A 20,476-nucleotide genomic window follows, 5' to 3' on the forward strand; every position below is an offset into this window, starting at 1 on the left:
TCAGAAGAGATCGGATTTCTTTTTCATGTCGTTACGTTTCCAAAGTGGAAGTTTGTCGAATTCTTGAATATCCATCCCAAAGATCTGGAAGAAAGAGCCGGGCGACAGGTGACGCTGCGAACAGAAAGGAGAACAGATGCTGAAAGAAACACTTTATGTCACTGACGTCAAAACATATCATCGTCATGTCTCTCTTTACTCGTATTTGCTCCTACATCGGCACGTGTGAGACTAATAGTTGTTGGATAACACAAGATGAACGTTTGTTGTCTAAAAATCTTTGTCACTTTGAGGGAGTAATGTTTTTGCCATACCTCAAGCCGTGCTCTGTCAACATCCTTGGGGAGTTTCACTCGTCCTCTGTTTGTAACATTGAGCATTTCATAAGGGTAGACCTTCATGGAACAAAGACAGATTGAACAACCTTTACTGATGAAGCATTTTGATGAGGTCATGTGAAAAATAAACTAAAACAGGTCACAGAAATCCAATAAGCTGCCCATCACCGACACACAATCTCTCCTTAATAGCAACTTTACAGTTCAAACATCTTGAAATGTGTAAGAAATACTACAGCGCTTTAGTAAAAGTTCTCCGCTCTTACACTTTAGTCTCGCTTGTGCTCATCGAACGACGCATTACACCAAGAAGGATGATTCAACTGCGCTCCTGAATTGTTGTATCATTGCTCTTTTAACACACCGTCTTTTAAGTGACAGCACACGCGACCAAAATGCAGCTGCCGAAGTCTTAACTGGAGTTAGTGGGAGAGATCATGTCTCTCCAGTTTTAGCTTCTCTCCACTGGCTCCCTGTCAAGTCCAGAATTGAGTTCAAAATCTTGCTTTCTAACCTACAAAGCCCTCAACAACCTAGCTCCATCGTGTATTCGAGATCTTATTGTTCCATATTTTCCTAACAGAGCACTTCGCTCTCAGAGTGCAGGCTTACTCGTGGTTCCTATAAGCAGAATGGGAGGAAGATCTTTCAGTTATCAGGCTCCTCTCTTGTGGAACCAACTTTCAGTTTCTGTCCATGAGGCTGACACACTGTCCAGTTTTAAGACTGGGCTTAAGACTTTTCCTTTTTGATAAATCCTATAGTTAGGGTTGGCTTGTTATGCTGCCTTAAGCTTAGACTACTAGAGGACAAACTGACCTAATTTCCTTCAATGAATTGTTAAAATTAAATAGTTTTCATTTGATACTATTTCTATCTTAATATTTATTGATCTGCCATTGTGTATCTGTTCCTACCAAACGCAGCCGGTTGAAGCGGATGGCCGCTTGTCTGTTTCTACTAAAGGTTTCTTACTGACGAGGGAGATTTTCCTTTCCACTGTCGCCTTCATGCTTGCTCAAGATGAGTCTATGATGGAGTTACATTCAAAGCAATCTGTTCCTCAGACAAATAGTTAAAATTATTATTTTTATATATATGAATGTTTCTGTTCAGTGCCCTGAGATGACTTCTGTTGTGACTTGGCGCTATAGAAATAAACTGAACTAAATTGAATTGACCATTGTAAGTCATCGTTGAGAATGTGTTCATCCAGAACCCGATAAACGCCATATACAATGTCGATAAAAAGTCTTAAATGATACTTGCTTTTGTCTCCACCAAATTAGGCATAGAAACCCCTCTGTCCATTCGTGTTAGTGGAAGCTGATCTTCATGGGTGAGCTACGCAACGAAGCAAACATGCAAAAAGCAAACACGATCAAGATTAATCACTGCAAAGGAAGCAGGCAGGTTAGAGTAATTAAAGTTTGCTTAGAACATGCATGATTCAAGAAAAGGTTTCGTCTGCTGATATTATTATAACAGCGATGTTATTTCTGCAGCACCTGGCGTCTGATTCATTTTACGGCACTGAATATATTTTGTGCGTGTTGTTTTTGTAAAGAGCTTAATAAGACAGTAATCAATGTATAATTTGTGTATTTATGACACGTGATATATTGAAGTAAAATGAGGCTGGGTTGACAAACGTGCAGATGCACACAGTGACTTAGTAAAGGATCTGACGAAAGAAGCTCATGACAGCATGCATTTCATTTCACGTACCTTGAAGTCTGAAAAGCAGGAAGAAAGAAATGACATCAAAACATCATTCGTTTAAAAACTGTGCACCATCTTTAAATGTTAAAGCAAAAGATAAAAATGTCTGCAGACTCACTGAATCTTTCACTGGTGGTGTTGCAGAAATCAACCGACTGAGGCTTAAAGAGGACGAAAAGGGTGAGAAAATGACAAATACAAATGTTTTTTGTTGGTTTCCTTCTGTTGTTTAACATAAAATATTCTTCATATGTATTTGCCAACAGTTTATTTATTGATGCTTAATCAAATGAATAGACATTTGAAAAAATGGGTACTTGTTTTTACCAAGTTTAAGAAGCTGTGTCTATACTCTGGCAAAGAGGTTGCTTGAGATGTGGAGGAACTTGAATCTGCGAGAAAGTGACACAGCAGACATGATGAGCTCTTCATGACACGACTTACAACCAGACTGCTCAAATTCAATCAAACTTCCTGAGGAAAATACATCGTTAGTGGTTTGTGTGCTGTGAAACGGACGTCCAGGTACTAATTTGTTCAAAAAGAAACATTTATTTTGAGTTAAAGTTTAAACTGCTGAGATTTATATTGAAATTGATGAAAATTGACAACCATTTCCCTAAACTTCAGTCCAAGTTACTTGACATTATCAAAAGAAAGAATGAGGACAACATCAAAACAACCAATCACATGTGCTCAGACAAAAATGTGCAACAAAATAAAATGTGTTCTGTAATTTTCAGTGTAGTGTGTGAAGTTTAAAATGTTAACAAAACGCTTACCTTGCTTTTTATAAATCGGAGGCCTTCGGTATAAATCAAAGCCTTCATCTGCTGAAAGGATAAATGCAGAGTCAGCAGATAATTTGTCTGGATGTGCGTATAAGAGAAAACAAACCGAGACCAGGTATCGCCATGTTATTCACATCGTTCACAGACATTCCTCTTTATTTCAAACAGAATTCAAATAGAAAAAAAAAGTTGTTAGTAGGAATTTATTAAAACACATTTGCAGAAAAATAATTACTATTAACACCAAAGTTCATGCTCATTAATCCTTAAAATCCAACAATGTTCAGTGAGGCCATATGGACGAGTTCTTTTTTGGCTGAGATGTTTCGTCCTTCATCCAAAGGACTTCCTCAATCTGAGAAGCCACCAAACAAACAAACAAACAAACAAAAAAACTGATTCTCACAAACAGTATCCTCTGTAGTGGGAACACACACACACAAAAAAAAACAGTTTGCTGGTGCTAAGATGGCTTCTGGCCACCAAAGTTCCTCTGAGCATGAACTTTGGTGTTTTGAACCACTTTGGCATGACTGTCTCAGAGGAGTTGACGAGGGAGAGAGCGGGCCCCAGCAGCCATCTTAGCACCAGCAAACTGTTTTGTTTTTCCCACTATGCTGTTTGTGGGAATCAGTTTTGTTTGGTGGCTTCTCGGATTGAGGAAGTCCTTTGGATGAAGGACGAAACATCTCAGCAAAAAAAGAAACCATCCAGATGACCTGAATGAACATTGTTGGACCTACTATTAACATTTTCGGAGCACTTTTTAAGTTTTGTGGAAATATTTTTAACCACACATAGCCAGAGCAACAAAGCCAAGACCAAAGTGCATCTTAAGTGCCGTCTTAAGACAAATTGAACTTATAAAATATCATAGCAAATAACACTTTTTATGTATTTTTGACTTTTTACTTGTTTAATTTTTAAGAATTTAAACACACCTGTGACATTGAAGTAAAAATAATAATGTTAATCCAACAGTAAGATTATTATTTTTCTTATTCTTTTATCTTATTCTTGTTTTTTTTCATGTTCTTATTAACAATAATGTATTGGATGAATAAAATAATATTTTTCTCAGTTCACCTTTAACAAGCCGTTTGTTCTGTTTCTATAAAAGAACAGTAATCAAACTTGTCATTATTTAATTGAGCCAACGTAAAAGCTCAAAAACGGTATGAATAATTAGAGACATGTGTGAGATAAAACTGGATGAAGTAAGATTTATTAATGTAGTCAATCAATTATAAATGAAACATAATCCAAGCAGCACGCATGCAAAACTGAGGCCTTCTGAGCACGACCACTAGATGGCTCAATTTAAAAACAGAAAAATAAGATGTGTGCCACACTTCTCTGATTTATATTGAACTGGTCAGTTGTTGGTTGTTTGGGTGATGCAAACTTAACACAGACAGAAAGGAGGGGAAACAGGGTGTCAGAGGAGCAGGGGGGGTCTTACCTTTGCTTTTAGAGAGAAAGTGGTGACAGAAAGGAGGCGTGGGGCAGGAGTAATTTTTGTTTTCAAGGAGCAAAGTGGGAGAAAGCAGCAACCCTTTACGTTTCACAAAGGTGAAGGACACAGTGTTAAACAAGGAGCAGGAGGGAATGTGGTAGAGGACACATTTAATACAAAGGTGTGCTTTTAGGCAATGGTTTTCTTTGTTCACCTGGTCGGTGGAAGTGTTGTGGTGATCTGGACAGAGTGGGAGCGTAGTTGTGACGATAACTCGGGGTTTGACCCCCAAAAAATCCATGACTTGTAGTCGATTTTGGCATCCACGTTCCCGTTTCGAAACTCTCCTTGGAGGAAGGAAAACAGAAACGCAAGGTGAAAGGAAAAACAACCAGCTGATTTAAATGTGGATGTTCTGAGCAGCAGCTGGTTTGTAATTTACCTGGATGGTTTCAGATAGGTTTCCTGCTGGCTAAAGCAGAGACACACAAAGAAAACAAGAATACAATAACTCAAACTGACCTCAAACCTCAAACACTCCACAACATGCTGTCATCCACTGGTCCGCTGCAGGAACGAAGGAGTGGATCTGAGTCAAGGACTCTGCCTGAGACACGTCACCATATCATATCTCTATCACCAGTTCTTTCTGTTCCTCACTGATGATTACATGGGACCGTTAATATCACACATCACATCATGAGCAGAAGGATGTTGCAGAACGTTCCCACAGGAGAGGTACTGATCATGCATGGGTGCAAATAATACACATCACAGGTTGTTCTTTCCCCTCATGTAGTGAGTTGCAAAAGTATTCAACCCCCAGATTTCAGATGCAAACACTTTTTTTTTTACGTTAAATGGGGAGGATAAGTTGTTTATATAAGATTAAAATTATAAAGTGGTGCATGCATATCAATCAGTCATCAGTCAATATACTTTATTGATCCAAAGGGGAAGTTTCAGTGTACCGTATTCTCACACAGCTCCAAGTCGATACTTTGTGGAGCCATTTATTTTGGGAGTTACAGCGTCGAGGTTCTTCAGGTTAATCTCCACGAGCTCGATTTGTCCGTTCTTCATCAGCAAACGACTCCTTCTATTTCAGGTCGAATGGGCGCCGCTTGTCTAAAAATATCTTTCAGTCCAACCAGAGATTCTCAGTTGGATTGAGCTCTGGGCTTTGACGGACCATTCCAGGACATTAATCTGTTTGTCCTTAAAGCACAGAGGTGTTGTCCTGCTGAGAGGTGAACCTCTGGCTCGGATCTCTGGAGGACTCGACCAGGTGAAGGGATGGGGTTCTCAGAATGATGAGAAGTGGTAGATTTGCTTCAGACATGATGTCATCCACATTCGGGGGAGAAATTCCAGTCAGCCTTTTTTTTATTATTATTTATGTTTTACCTTTTCCTGGCCACTCTTCCAAGAAACCCAGCTCTGTAAACAGATCCTCCCATAAGGGCTGCCCAGCTTCATCAGGGTTTTCTTTAGTCTCTTGTTTGTGTCTCTGCTTGACGTCCTTCTCACCTGGTTCATGACTTTTGGTAGACGGCCCTCTCTTGGCAGCTTTAACAAAGTGGGATTATATTTTGTTTATTTAGCCATAGATTTATTGGTGCTCCTAGGGATTTTGTGGGTGTGTGATTATTTTTTTTTTTTATATATAACCGAACTTTAATCTGTAATATTTCACAACTTTGCCTCTAACATGTGTGGAGAGTTCCTTGGGCTTCATGCTGTCTCCTACTTGGTGGTAGCTCTTATTACAAGCCACGTGTCGAACTGGTGTTGATTTTGGAGGCCGTTACAGCAACAGTGTATCAGTGGACAGGTGCAGATAATTTCACACTAAAACTGCTCAAAGGTAGATTTAAATCAAACATTTATCTTCATTATGTCAACTATATTTAGCAACATTGTTACTTAGAATCAAATTAAATATCTAGTTTGGTTCCAGGTTGTCAGGCAACAAAAGTGAAACTAGAAAGTTCTTGGAGAAACTTTGATGAGCCACATTACGGACATTTTAAAAATTTGACTGTACTATGTGTTGGGGTTTCTCTCAGCTACTATCACACCAAATGTCAGCTCAAAATGGCAAAAAAGGCAACAAGTTATACTTTTTTTTTCTTTTAAGCTAAGGATTTGGATTTAGTCAGAGTCAGTCAGAGTCGGTCAGAGTCAGCGTTTCTTTATTATCATTCGCACCACATGTGGTACATGTGGTGGAACGAGATTATGTCCACAGGGTCCCAGTTACATCCAACAATAAAATGTAAAAGAAAAACAGTAATAAAATCTAAGATATGAACTAAAAAAAAACATAAACTAAAAATATGCTAAGCAATAATAGCATGAAAAACAAACACACAAAAAAAAAACCAATATGCCGAATAGCAGCATGAACATGAGTCTGTGTGAGCAGATGAGCACGAATGAACACATCAACATGAAACAGATCAGCAGCAACATGAAACAGATCAGCAGTAACATGAAACAGATCAGCAGCAACATGATGTGATCTTTTAACAGTGATTATCCTAGTTAGATAGTCATGAGACTAACAGCCTCAGGGTAGAAGCTGTTCCTCAGTCTAGTGGTTCTACACTTAATGCTCCTTAACCTCCTTCCTGAGAGGAGCGGGGCAAAAAATGTGTGTGTTGGGTGAGTGGGGTCCTTCATGATGCAGGTGTGTGATGCATGTGATAGTATGTGATGTATGTATGTATGATGTAGTATGTGATGGAGAACGTTCTCAGTTATAACCACACCAAATGTCAGCTCTACATGTGTAAAAATAGCTGAGTTAAAGCCATTTAAAATTAGCTTTGGTGGCCATTTTGAATTTTTTAATCCATTATTTATTGGGCATTGCTCTCAGCTACCACCACACCAAATTTTAGCTTAATGTCTCTAAAAATGGCTGGTTCACAGTATTTTTCCTTTTTAGCTCAGGCGGCATTGGATATTTGATTTGCAACCAGAGTCTGTGAAAAACGACTAATAAAAAAGGCGTCTTTGTTAGCAAATTACGTCGCCATGGTAACTCGAAACGGCAATAAAAGTAATAGCACACATCACGGTGCCAAGCTGGTCGTTTTGATATAACAATTATGGGGTTATTACACATTGTGGTTCAGGCCGCATTAAAGTTGACAGAAGAGTAAGATGTAAAGTTAAGAAACCTTTGTCAGGTGGATAATAATAGGTGCTGCCTTAGTAGGCACTGCAGTCCCAAATAACACCAAGGAGCTAAATACTTTCACAACCCACTCTACAGGAATCTTTTGCTTCCAACATATTCAGTTAGAAGACAAAACAATGTTTTACTTAGTTGGACTCTATCAAACCAAGAGGAAACACCAACAACAGAAAACCAGTCTGTCAGTTACCTCTGTGGGGCTCAGCCTGTTCTGTCTGTTGCCTTTTCCATCCAAAGCAGACGAGTTGTTGTTCACACACTTATAAGACATCATGTCGGGATGCTCTATATCAAATATAGCCTTGACTCTGGGAATTGCTGCTAAGTCTCGATAATCAATGATCTCGTTGTCTACTTTTGCCTGGGGAGGACGGGATGGGGGGAGGAGACGACCAACAGAGGGGCAGGAGACAAAAGGAGCAGACGGTTGGGCTCAGGTTCTGGTCAAAGAATAAAGGTATACAGTACATCTCAGAGGGAGTACTACACGTAAAACTTTAACCTTCAAAACATCTTGATTATTTGACTTTGGCACAGGAAGTAACCAGATTCATAATGTTCTATTTTTCAGGCTCTTGCGTTAGAAAAATCCTTTTTTGGCTTAAATCTTGAGATGTTTAGAAAGTAAAATGGATTCAGTTTCAACATAAGAGGCCGGAGGAAAGGAAACTAAGGCACTCTGAACTCAGTCTGAGCTCCTAATAAAGTGTTTGGACACAGTCATCAATATGTTGTTCATTTCTTTGTATATCAGTAGATGAGCTGAGAAAATGTAAATATCCCCAAATGAAATTACCATATTTTTTGGACTATAAGGCGCTCTTAAAATACTTAAATTTTCTCAAAAATCTACACTGAGTCTTATAATCCAGTGCGATATACATATTAATTCTGGTTGTGCTTACTGACCTCGAACTGATACTTTATGTGTTACAAGTGAACAATGTTGAGTTATTGTGAATGAGTTGAATAAAGTTTGACTTATCTGACTGTTTTGTTTTGCTCAATGCGCCTTATAATCCGAAAAATACGGTACATTTTCTCCAACAAGCAACATGTAACTAGTTCCAATCAGTCAAGGTTATTATACCTTTTTAATTTATGGAATAATGTAAACAAACATTCAGTTGTGTTTTTTTCTGTTTGTCCTCGTGTAGTGTCAAAAAGAAAGATCCTGCACAAGTGACTCATCCATGTGATTGTCCTGCACGAATAAAAATAATGGATTGAAACACAAAATGTGCAGTCTGCATCAGAGAAGATGCACGAGGCGTTAAAACTTACACAGAGGGTTCGACCTGGACTGCCCGGAGTGCACGAGCTCGGCCTGGAACAGGAGCTTTCAGATGACGATCTGTTGGGCTGAAAAAAATAAAGTTTGTAGAAACATTTCATTTTAAGGTCCTTTCCTGTCTCTCATCTAAGTCTATCTTAACAAGTGCAAAAGTGCATATTAACTTGCAATAAATTAGGAATGTAGTTTTACGGTTTGATATATTTTTTGACATGCTGGTGCATATAAACCACCCTGACACTGAAAGGCACTCTGCTGCTGTATGGATGTGCTCACAGAAAGCCCAAGTTGAAGTTGAAGCCCAAGCATGCATTATTTTATAGAAAAAAGTCTTTAAGTAAGGAATCCTACACATTCAAGCATCATCGAAGTTCAACTTTTTTATCAGAACAGCATCGAGTTGAACATGCTGTCAGCCAAATGTCATTTTGTTATGTGATTAAATCAAGCATGATTAAGTTTAATTTATGTGTGCTAGATGTAAAAATGATAGTTCAGATCTTTTTTTAAGTGGGGTTTAGTGGAAAAGTTATGAACAAACAATATATTACCTGTTGAAGATATGGATGACCTAATTTTTAAAGAAATAAAGTTAATTCTGATCGAATTGATGAGCTAACAACTAGTTTGAGCAAGGTCAGTGTCACACTCAGCCAGGACTATTGGCGACTACAACTGTCTCCAAAATGTCTGAAAACATTCACGGGTTTCTTAATTGTCTTGTGTGAGTTGCAGATGCTAACAGCCTAGTCGCTGCAGTTTTTTAATTTTGTGCAGCAAATTTTCATTCCACATAACCAAAGAGTAGCCATGGGTGTCAGGGATCTTATTCAGTTTGTTTAAAAAAGCTCTGCACTCACTGACGTAGAGGTGCAGATAGACTCTGACTGAAAAGCAAAAATCCAAGATGGACACCTAATCAAAAAAGGAAAAAAATGCTATAAATCAGTCAGTTTTAGTGATATTGAGCTGAAACTTGGTGTGGTGGTAGTTGAGAATGTTTCCTATCAAATGCTGTATCAAAGTCAAAAATCCAAGATGGTTGCCAATGCTACTTTTAAATGGCTTTAACTCAGCCATTTTTACACATACAGATGTAATTTGGTGAGGTTGTAGCTGAGAACATTCCCTATCACGTACTGAATCCAAATCAAAAAAGAGAAAGAAAAAAAACATAACTCGGCCATTTTAAGAATGATTCAGTTGAAATTTGGTATAGTGGTAGTTGAGCGCGAACCAAATATTACTGTCAAATCAACAATTTAAATTGGCAGGAGCCTGCAGTCCCCATCAAAGTTTCTCCAGGAACTTTCTACAAGTTCTATAAATCTGGTTAATAAATCAGCAGTTTTATTTCTGTGTGCAAAATATTACAACTACTAAACACTTAAAAGAAAGGCCAGCTTATTAAGTATGACTGCAATTGTTTTAATAATGTCTGTGAACAGTTTTAATGTCCATATTCAGAAAAGACATGCACTGCCAGTGCATTTCTGTGCATATATTTGATTGAACCCTTCACGCATACACCCATATAGGTGTGTTTCACTGACGGGCCGTGCATTTTACACCTGGGCCTTCAATGGTGTCCTGCCTGAATTTACCCACCTCTTGTATTGTCATTATGACACCACGGCTACAGAAGCTAACAGAAACAGAATAATTTGGTGCTGCATCACAGTCAGGTATCTTATGTCGCGAGAATGAATTTCATTACTGAAGCAAGAAACTCAATTAACACAAGTAAACAAGTTTTCTATTGCTGCAGCCACATACAGCTGCACCACACACGTATTTAGCAAAAGCGTCAATATTAACGTAATAAACCAATAAATCAAATGTATTTTACTCGCCAAAAGTCTTGACTGTTCGTAGTAAAATCCATCCTCCTTTCTTTCCTCTAGAAGCGTTCAATAACTTGGTCGTACAGGTTATCCGTGCATTTAAATTTCAACAATAAGTCCTTTTCTATATCCATGGAGGCTAATGCTTAAAGTCCAGTCTGCCCTGCCATGCTTTTCACATAAATGTTCATTTCCTTTAGGGCTGAGAATGTCTGCTCGAGAGAAGCAGGCAGCCCTTGTGGCTTGAAATAACAGCTATTAAAGCTAAATAAATGAAGTTTAGCTTGTGCATGTCGCTACAGATGCAGATTCCTAGCCCAGACTAGTACAATCTCTGACCATCCAATCACACAACGTGAAAATGCTGACTTTGTTGAATGTCTGGTAGAAGCCCCCAGACTGAACAACTCAAAACCTAACTGGTCAAAGCAACAGTTTCACTGACATTTGATTTAATCTGCATGTGCCTGCACTGTTGGTCCTGAAGGCCTCGAGGCAGATTTTTTGACCCTAGCAACAGATGATGGTCATCATCTGATTGGATAAAAACTCTATATAAATATATGGAAGCTGCACTAACAGGAGACAAACTATGAAATGAAGAGAACAGACTATTTGGAATAACCTAACATATATTAGTTAATAGAAAATAATATATTAAAATGTAATCTAGTGATTCTTATTGTGTTTAGGCCATCAGAGAAGGCCTTGCAGGCCCTGACGACCCAACACTGATGGGTTTATAATGAATATATTTGCATGAACTGCTTTAAACATGTTTAAATTCTAGATTTAAGTTAGCAGAAATCCACTTTTGTTTTGGGTCTACTTGCCTAGCCATTATCTCACCAATTTAGTAATTAATCTATGTTTCTCCATCATTTAAAGAGCTATCTGCAACAGGTAAGATATTAACTGTTTGCATTCTTTTCACAGAATTACACTTTAAAAGATCTGTCTTTAATTTGTTTGTGCAAAAAGCAGGCCTGCACACAATATTAACCTTCAGTTCATGTGGGGGGAAATAGAAATCAAGACAGGGCGTCTTTGACCTGCTGACCTGAGACGGGAGACAACATGTAAAGATGTTCTTCTATTCTTTAAACAAATTGGCTTTAAAACTAAAAACTTCATGTTGCTTTTGATGCTTCACATTGCGAATAAGTGATGAAAATAGAGTCATGGATGTCCTACCCTGTAACTGTCCTCAGCTCTGATGCTGTCTCTGCAGTTTGGATGCCAAATTGTCATTCCTGAGAAAACATGGATAAGAAATTATTTTTGCTTTTATAAAAAAATTTAAAATAAAATTTGTCTTGCGTAATATAAAATTGTCCAGTATCTTTACACAAGTGATACAGAACCAGATGAATAACATCAAACTGACCCTGCAGATACATTTCTTCTCCTTCGGTGAACACTTTGTCACATCGGTTGCATCTTGCACAACTAGGGTGGTAATGTCTGTGTCCGGCCTGAAAAAGGTTGCAGAAGATAAATTTCTATTTTAATTCTACTAATAAAACCACAAATTATTGATACATATTCAAATTAAAACAAATATTCAAACTGACATAAACGCATAAAACATACAAAAGCTCATTTGACTAATGGGTCGTCAAAGCACATACCTGATGTCGAGTTTCTAAAAAATTAATACTTTCCTTGTACTTCAGTGTTTCTCAAAGTTTGGAGTTGATTAAAACAGTGTGGAGTAAAAGTTTAGGCTCCTGCTCCCTGAGATTGATACTATATGAGCAAGTGAGAACTTTTTGCTAACTTTTAAAAAAAACCTTTCAGAAAATAATTACTACATGTACAGCTACAGCTGATTAACGTTTGAAGTCAACCTGATTCAATATGGCCACCACAGCTATCAATTAATCAATCAATATACTTTATTGGTCCCAAAAGGAAATTTCATTTCAGTACATCCATCAAGAAAAGAAAACGACAGACATAGGGGAGACAAATGTCGGAGGCTTCAGCCGCAGAGAGCAGTGCCACCTTTTCATTAGTGAAAGTGAAAAACATCAGGAAAGGAAGAAGGTATAAAAAAGTCTCTCACACGAACAAAAAACTACTTCAGTACAGAAAAAGCAACAATAAATACACATAATACATATGCGTGTAGAATGGGTAGGGGGAGGGGGTCCCAGCATGGCCGCCAGGTGAGTGACACAGCCCTTTGGCACCTTCACATCACCTAGGTTGCTGCACCAGGGAAGACAATGAGGGAGGCTGGTGAAGGCATGAGTTTGAGAGGAAATCGTAGCACAGCATAATCCAGAGACCCCCAGCCATAGTCCTGATAAGAGGTGATTGTTTATCAGCCAGCTCAGTTGAGCTCTGACACTGTGCCACGTCCTTGGGGAGGGGAGCAGAGCGTCTTGTTTCCATAACATCCAAAGAGAAATTGAGATAGTCAACCTTCCAAGGCCAGAGCCAGATTCATATTTCAACATTGTTTTGGGTCAGGCCAAGCTCTTTAATTTCCTCGTCAGCCTTTACAGTCTCACTAATATATCTCACGACGACTCCAAAGAGCCGAATTGTGATTACTTATGCCAAAGTTGGGTTTACAACTTCTCCAAGATCTATTCCTTCCAACTGTCCGTGAACACTGACAGAAGTTCCACAGTCCTGCCTGCTCAGCTCTGATACAGGTCCACAGATAGTTTGTACAGAGTCTGAGTGTTGCCAAGCCCGGCACACACATTCCAGACAGCTTTAACAGCTACTCATCCAACAAAAATTTAGCTCTAGCTCTGTCAGATTTACAGATATTGAGCTAAAGTTTTGTGTGGAGTAGCTGAAGGTGGTACCTAACATGGACAATGTTTTGAACCACTTTGGCTATGGCTGCCTCAGAGGAGTCGACGGGGAAGAGGGCGCCGGGAGGGCTCCAGAGACCATCTGATTACCAGTAAACTGGTTGGCCCACTATGTGAGTGTGCTGCTTGTGGGACTGGGTTTGTTGTGGCTCCTCAGACTGACAGAGTCCTTTGGATGAAGTACGAAACGTTTCAACAACAACAACAACAAAAAAAAGAAACCATCCAGATGAACTGATTTAACTTTGTTGTAGTTTGTATCATTTTCCATTTTTCGAAGCTATCTTTTCATCTATTTATGCTGAATGGTGAAGTTCACTCCGAAAATGTGTTGTTTTTTTAATTGCGGCAACACAAGCTCACATAATTCCAACCCAGCTCTTCTAAAATGTGTCCAGCTCTTTACATCTTGAGATGGCAGCTTTCAGAACAAGATGACAAAGGACATTAAATTGGAATTGAACAAAGAGTGGGTTTTACCTCAAGAACTTTTCCTGTGATGAACTTTTGACATGCTTCACATTTCACCCCAAACTGAGTCTGGAAGTCTCTCTCACAGTAGGGAAAACCATCTCTGGAAGATGAACAAGTTAGAGGCTACATGACATCACACTTCCTGTTTAGAAGTCTTATGTCACCGATCACAACAAAACAATGGAGGTAAACTTGAGCTTGAAGAAGTGAAAGCGTGGCGGAGAAATTTTACTTGCTGATGTATTCTCCGCTCAGGACCCTCCTGCAGGTTTTGCATTTGAAGCAGCCGATGTGCCACTGACCCCCCAGAGCTAGCAGAGCCTGACCGTTCTTTATGTCTCGACCACAGCCGGCACAATCTGAAAACCGCACAGATATGATCATCTGCATGTGCAAACTGAACATGTTATGTCTGACACCACAGAATTATAGTCACAGTGCTGGTCCCTGTAGATTTTCTTAATTAGCAGCTTTTCTGTACAATCCTGCAGGCAGATCCTTCTAATCAGAGGCTTACTGAGTCTCAGTCCTCTTTTGATATGTTGTTTCTCTAATCTTTAGGTGGACTGGGTTAAAGCAGAGGCTGAGGCTGAATTTATCACTGGTTTAAAAGAGTCTGTTGCTTCAGAAACAGAATACAAACATTGTTTATGTGTTTACAGTTTTGGCTACCTGACGTCCAAAGTTCTTATAGATTAGTTTAAAAAAGTCATACTTTGTAAACAAAGTTGTACATGGCACTGACCTGGCTCCAGAGCACAAGATAAAAATTAATAAACAAAAAAAGAACATGCAGTTGACTGACTTTAAACTACAGTTGTTGGCCAGTGTCCAACTCAATCCACTGTCCTTAGAAGATCACAACCTTTTATCTATTTATATTTTCATAAGAATATTGGATCAAATGTTCGTCCACAGAGAGTGACTCACTGCTGGGATGAGTGATTTGATTTGAGGGCGATGTGGGTTCATTACAACGCTGGCAGAGGCAGTCTTTCCCCCTGAAAGTCACACAATCCCCCGCAGGGAAAGGCCGCCTGAGAAGCAGAGATACAAAGACATCTAAGACAGACAAACGCTAAACTTTTCTTCGCTGCAATAACCAGATTAATCGGGATTACTTGCAAACGGTGCACACAAAGCAAGCTGGGTGGTAGGACTTTCCCAGGACTGTGACCACCTCCCCCTCGACAAAGTCGCCGCAGTTGTTGCAAGGCGTGCCGTGAAGACGCTGGAAGTCCACCGGGCACAGGCAGTCCCCGCTCCTCGTGAAGAAACCACTGTGAGCCAAGTCACAGCCGCACACTGTACACATGTACACAGAGCAACCGTCTGATAACAACAGAGCACCGAAGGAAGAGAACGCTCAGCATCAAGACGTTTCTACGTCTAAATATGGTTTTATGGCTCAAAAGTTGTAGAGCACTTTAGATTAAATGAACATACAATGAGTGAAAGGATGTTTAGGGGATAAAAGCTTAAAGTTTCTTGATGAGAAAGCCTCCCCAGCTGTTAGGCACACGGGGTCATAGAGGTGTATAATATGGATTATTTTACAAGCAGAAAGTGATTTTTTTTAATATATAAAAGCTAATTCTGACTGGAAATTTAATAATTTATGCATATTTTATTTTTTTCCTGCTTCTCAGGTTGCCACAGCGAACTAAATCGCATGAAGAGTTGGCGATTGTTTTTACGCTGGATGCCCTTCCTGACACAACCACAGACCATGAGCTACCACAGCCCTCTGTGTGGAGCAGAGAGCTGCTATCTAGGGTGCAGATGGTGGAGTTAAGAGCCTTGCTCAAGGGCCCAGAGTGGGGCAAATCTGGGTGGAGGCAGGTGTCAGTGTTTCACCTTTCTCACCACATTTCGATGTTGTCAGTTCGGGGAGTTGATCCGGCAACTTTCCCATCACAGGCCCACTTTCTCTAACCTCTGCACCACCACTCCCTCATAATAATAATTTATGCATAAAAGTTGAAAAATAAAAAAAATTAAACCTCAACAGTAATAAACCTAAAATCACATTCAAGTCTTCACTGACTGACTCCATGGCTGAACGTTAAATATTTTATCTCAGTCCGCCTTGATTAAAAAGCTTCCAGCTGCAAGAGCAAGAATTCAGCTATACTAGCTGCTGTTAGCATTTAGCTCATAGCCTACTTTGCTTCTTACATGTTCAAATTGTGACGCTTAAATTTTAAAGAAACAAAGATTAAAATTCTGAACACATGTGCCACCTTTAAATTTAGGCTTTTCAGAAATTTGTTGTCATACTAACCTAATTTGTGCTGCTCAAGCTAACAGATTGCACTGTCTGTAGCGTTTCTGCGCTAGCGCCGTGCTTTGTATCAATTTAAGACACAAAAACAAATCAGATGAGCGTTTTGCTGCATCCTTCTTTTTTCACGATACAATTTTTTTTTGCAGAAAGAGGTGAGGTTGTAACTTTCTCCTGTATAGTTAAAGCATTATGCAGTGCAGCTACGGAGTGAGCTCTCAGGACATTATTACCTGCAGTGTTCCCTCAGTGCGGACTGAACTAGGCAAAAGGGCCTTCTCCTATTCCTCTCCTGTTTCCTGGAATATCTTACAAAAAGATTTGAAGCTCTCGACCTTGACCTCTCTAAGTGTCTTTAAGAATCTGTTGGACACCTGGCAGGGTCCAATGCAGACATGTTCCTGTTGTTAGTTTTCTACATTTGTCTTGGAATCTAGCTGTTTTTTGTTTTGTGACCTTTTCCTTTTAGCCATCCTATTTGTTAAAAAAAAAAAAAAAAAAAAAAAAACTGTAGTATGCTTTTTTATAACTGTTTATTGTTGTTGCTGTTGTCCATTGTTGTCATCTTTCTTTGTTGAAATCAGGTCTCTCTTGTAAATGAGTCCTCGAGGCTCAATGGGACTTACCTGTATAAATAAAGGTTGATTGATTGATTGATTGATTGATTGATTATCTTCTTGTCAGAAAAGCTAAATTAAATTTCCTCCACCTTATGTAACCAGATGTCTTCTTTAAACCATATTCTAACTTCTAATATTAAGACAGTAAGTCAGTGTCTGAACCTTTTGTTTGTGAAGACTAAACACTGATGAGCTGCGCGACACATTACAGACAGGATGTGTTTTCTCTTGGCTCGTTTTGTGACATTTGAAACCCCCTCTGTCCTTCAGAGCTAGGCCAAAACCAGATTTACACCGCTCTATTCTTGTCCCTCTGTGACTCACTCACCGCTCGATTTATTTGTTTTGTTTTATCCTGTCTATATAGTCATGAAGGCAGGATTGGATCAACTGATATACTGTATAAGCAATTTTCAAAGACATGGACTGTCTCATAAAAACCTTTTGTTTTTAATTCAAATAGTAATATTAAAATCACAATTATCCAAATCCAAGTCATTCCTCTGAAAGTAGTTTCGTCTCTCCTCCTGAAAGTGTCCTTGTTTTTGCTCTGCTGAAATCAGCGCCACATTGTTGTGAGAAGGCAACAACACGAGAAGCTTGTCAGGGCTGATTAGTTGGACAATGGCCTGCTGGGAAAATATGTCCACTATGAAGCAGAGTAACTGCAATAAGCGGGCGTCTGACCAGGCTTCACAACAACCCACTGTCGATGGAAGATGTTTCCAATAAATCAGATTTGGGGGCATCAGATGACCATCACCATATGTTTCAAACAAATTTTAAAATAGCATAATTGTTCATGTGATTTTTGTTTTAATGCTTTGTTTTCATCCCCAGTTTGGTTAATTTAACGACAAGAGTTTGAGCAAATGTTTTTTAAGCCCTTATTAAAATTTTTGGGTTCATTGTGATAGAAGCCAATGTATGTGAATCAACTTTGAAAAGAATGCACAACATCAAAAGTTCATCGGCTTTGTTTCCTTTCTGCTTGTATGACCATTTTAATTCAATTCAGTTTATTTATACAGCGCCAAGTCACAACAGATGTCATCTAAGGGCACTGAACAGAAACATTCACATATGTAAAAAGTTAATAACATTATTTATCTGAGGAGCAGACTGCTTTGAATTTAACTTCTTCGCAGACTCTTATCCTGAGCAAGCATGAAGGCGACAGTGGAAAAGAAAAACTCCCTCATGAGGGAGAAACCTTTAGCAGAACCAGGCTCAGGACAAGCGTCTATCTGCTTCGACCAGTTGGATTTGAGAGGAACAGATACACAATGGCAGGTCAAGAATCACATGTAAAGATAGAAATAGTATCAAATGAAAACTATTTAATTTTAACAATTAATTTTAAGAAATGAGAACAATTTGTCCTCCAGTAGTCTATAGCAGCATAAGCCAACCCTAACTATAGGATTTATCAAAAAGAAAAGTCTTAAGCCCAGTCTTAAAACTGGACAATGTGTCAGCCTCACAGACAGAAACTGGAAGTCGGTTCCACAAGAGAGGAGCCTGAGAACTGAAAGATCTGCCCCCATTCTAGTTTTAGAAACTAGGAACCACAAGTAAGCCTTCAGTCTGAAAGCAAAGTGCTCTGTTAGGAAAATATGGAACAATAATATCTCTAATATAGGATGGAGCTAGGTTGTTGAGAGCTTTGTATGTTAGAAGTAAGATTTTGAATTATATTCTGGATTTGACAGGGAGTCATTGGAGAGGAGATAAAACTGGAGAGATATGATCTCTCCCACTAACTCCAGATAAGACTCTGGCAGCAGCATTTTGGATCAACTGAAGACTTTTGACCATTTGATCTGTTTGTAACATTAAAAAATGTTGTGAAATGATTTTGCTTTGTTTCACACTGTGGTTCAACTCACCTTTGCAAGTGAAACACTTTACATGGAAGTAGCTGCTCTGCACCCGCAGCACCTCCCCTTTGCATGCCCCCCCACACCTGAAGCACTGGATGCTCTGCCTCCCTGCTGCTGGACCAGGCTGGCAGCCGTCCTGAGTTTGTAGCACTGCGGGGTCAGAAATCACTTACAGTTAGTCCTGATCACTTCATTTTCACCAGTTGTTACTTGTTTATTTTCTGTCTCTGCATCACACCTGCTCTACATCCATCCATCATTTACCTGGATATCCAACTCATGTCTAGTTTGCTAAAATGCACATGAAGGAGCAACAAAAGGGAAAACTTGCTAGAAGAAATATGAGCATTTATTGTAAACCCCATTGTCTATGAAGGCTGTGGCATAAATATACTAATCTTTGTTAAAAGTAATTGTTGAAAGGCGAAGGCAAGAGGTGTTTTTGTGTTTGTCTGTCTCATAGGATGGATTATAAAGAACTTTTTAGAAAATAATCACTAGAAGTGCCTTTACAATTGATTAATTTGGGAGTCATCCCAATTAAAGATGTCTGCCAAGATCAGCTGAACTTAAAAAACACACAAAAAAACATTAGCCCAGTTAATTGTATAGAAAATGAGCTAGACTTTGATGTGGGAGTAGCTGACAATCCTTTCACATTGTAAAAAACCTTTGCCTAAAACATTAACATTAATTATTGGAGTCAACCATGTTTGTCTGTTAGCAAAATATTTCATGACCCACTGGATAGATTTTAACAAAACTCTCAAACAATAACCATTAAATATTAATCTACAATTGATTAACAACACTCTCCAAGATGGCCGTTAAGACGAATCACTTTTAGTAAATGCAGAAATGGATGCAATTCTGTTGTTTTACAGATATTATGATAATACCTGGTGTGATAGTAGCTGAGAGTGATCCCTACTCTGAGCGCAAACAAATGAAACAAGAATAATGTTTTAAACTTCAGCGTGCAGTGTGGTGGGTGATAATGCTACTTTAATTGGTGATCTGTGACTTATCTGTGCTGCTGATTATCTATGCTGCTGATCTCATGCTGTATTCATTCATACCCATCTGCTTACTACAAACTCATGTTCAAGCTACTGTTTGATATACTATATTATTTTACATTATGAACAGTAGTGTTTAGAGTATATCTTAGTGTATATCGTAAATCCTTATATACAGTTTATTTTTATACTTTATATTTTTGTGATTTTTGGATGTAACTGGGACCTTGAGTACATAATTTCATTCCAGATCATGTACCAGATGTGATGCGAGTGACAATAAAGAAACTTGAACTTGAACATGCATCCCTTCAAGGAATGCTACATTCATTTAAATATTAATCAAACCAATGCAAAGCTTGTTGTCAGAGCTGCATGCATTGAATAGCTGTCAGATAAGTATAAAGTGCATATAGCTGTGCAGCTAGAGTGAAATGAAACTTAAACACAATTAAAGCTGCAAGCAGCGTTGAAGGCCCTCGCAGCTAAGCGCCGCTGCGGCCTCATGGCGACCGCGGGAACTCGAGCTACTCTTCCCGGTCGCCATGGAGAACGCTCACGCTACTGTCACGCGCCCATTTTCCGGAGTGCGCATTCACAGAACCTTTGACATCAGCTGCAACAGCATATATAACAACTGTAATAATGTAGGGGGTGCACTTGAATCAAATATTAAACAACAACACCACTGTGTCCATAAGTCCTCACTAGT

The 20,476-nt window shown here is 39.0% G+C and overlaps 1 protein-coding gene across 1 annotated transcript in view; it reads right to left on the minus strand.

Moving 5' to 3' along the window:
• Positions 1–20,476, minus strand: part of LOC119423947 (actin-binding LIM protein 1-like) — a 190,146-nt gene continuing 169,670 nt past the window's right edge. The window contains exons 2-21 of the mRNA XM_037691379.1: positions 18,752–18,895; positions 15,080–15,263; positions 14,889–14,995; positions 14,191–14,317; positions 13,965–14,058; positions 12,038–12,125; positions 11,845–11,903; positions 11,654–11,710; positions 8,797–8,874; positions 7,703–7,873; positions 4,750–4,779; positions 4,522–4,654; positions 4,314–4,406; positions 2,843–2,893; positions 2,388–2,452; positions 2,179–2,221; positions 2,067–2,074; positions 1,608–1,682; positions 315–395; positions 1–114 (exon numbers count right to left, since the gene is read on the minus strand). Coding sequence (XP_037547307.1) covers positions 1–114; positions 315–395; positions 1,608–1,682; positions 2,067–2,074; positions 2,179–2,221; positions 2,388–2,452; positions 2,843–2,893; positions 4,314–4,406; positions 4,522–4,654; positions 4,750–4,779; positions 7,703–7,873; positions 8,797–8,874; positions 11,654–11,710; positions 11,845–11,903; positions 12,038–12,125; positions 13,965–14,058; positions 14,191–14,317; positions 14,889–14,995; positions 15,080–15,263; positions 18,752–18,895 — 1,802 coding nt within the window. The remainder of the gene's footprint in view (positions 115–314; positions 396–1,607; positions 1,683–2,066; positions 2,075–2,178; positions 2,222–2,387; positions 2,453–2,842; positions 2,894–4,313; positions 4,407–4,521; positions 4,655–4,749; positions 4,780–7,702; positions 7,874–8,796; positions 8,875–11,653; positions 11,711–11,844; positions 11,904–12,037; positions 12,126–13,964; positions 14,059–14,190; positions 14,318–14,888; positions 14,996–15,079; positions 15,264–18,751; positions 18,896–20,476) is intronic.

Source organism: Nematolebias whitei, chromosome 17, assembly GCF_014905685.2.
Source record: "Nematolebias whitei isolate Nwh7 chromosome 17, NemWhi1, whole genome shotgun sequence".
Classification (NCBI taxonomy): domain Eukaryota; kingdom Metazoa; phylum Chordata; class Actinopteri; order Cyprinodontiformes; family Rivulidae; genus Nematolebias; species Nematolebias whitei.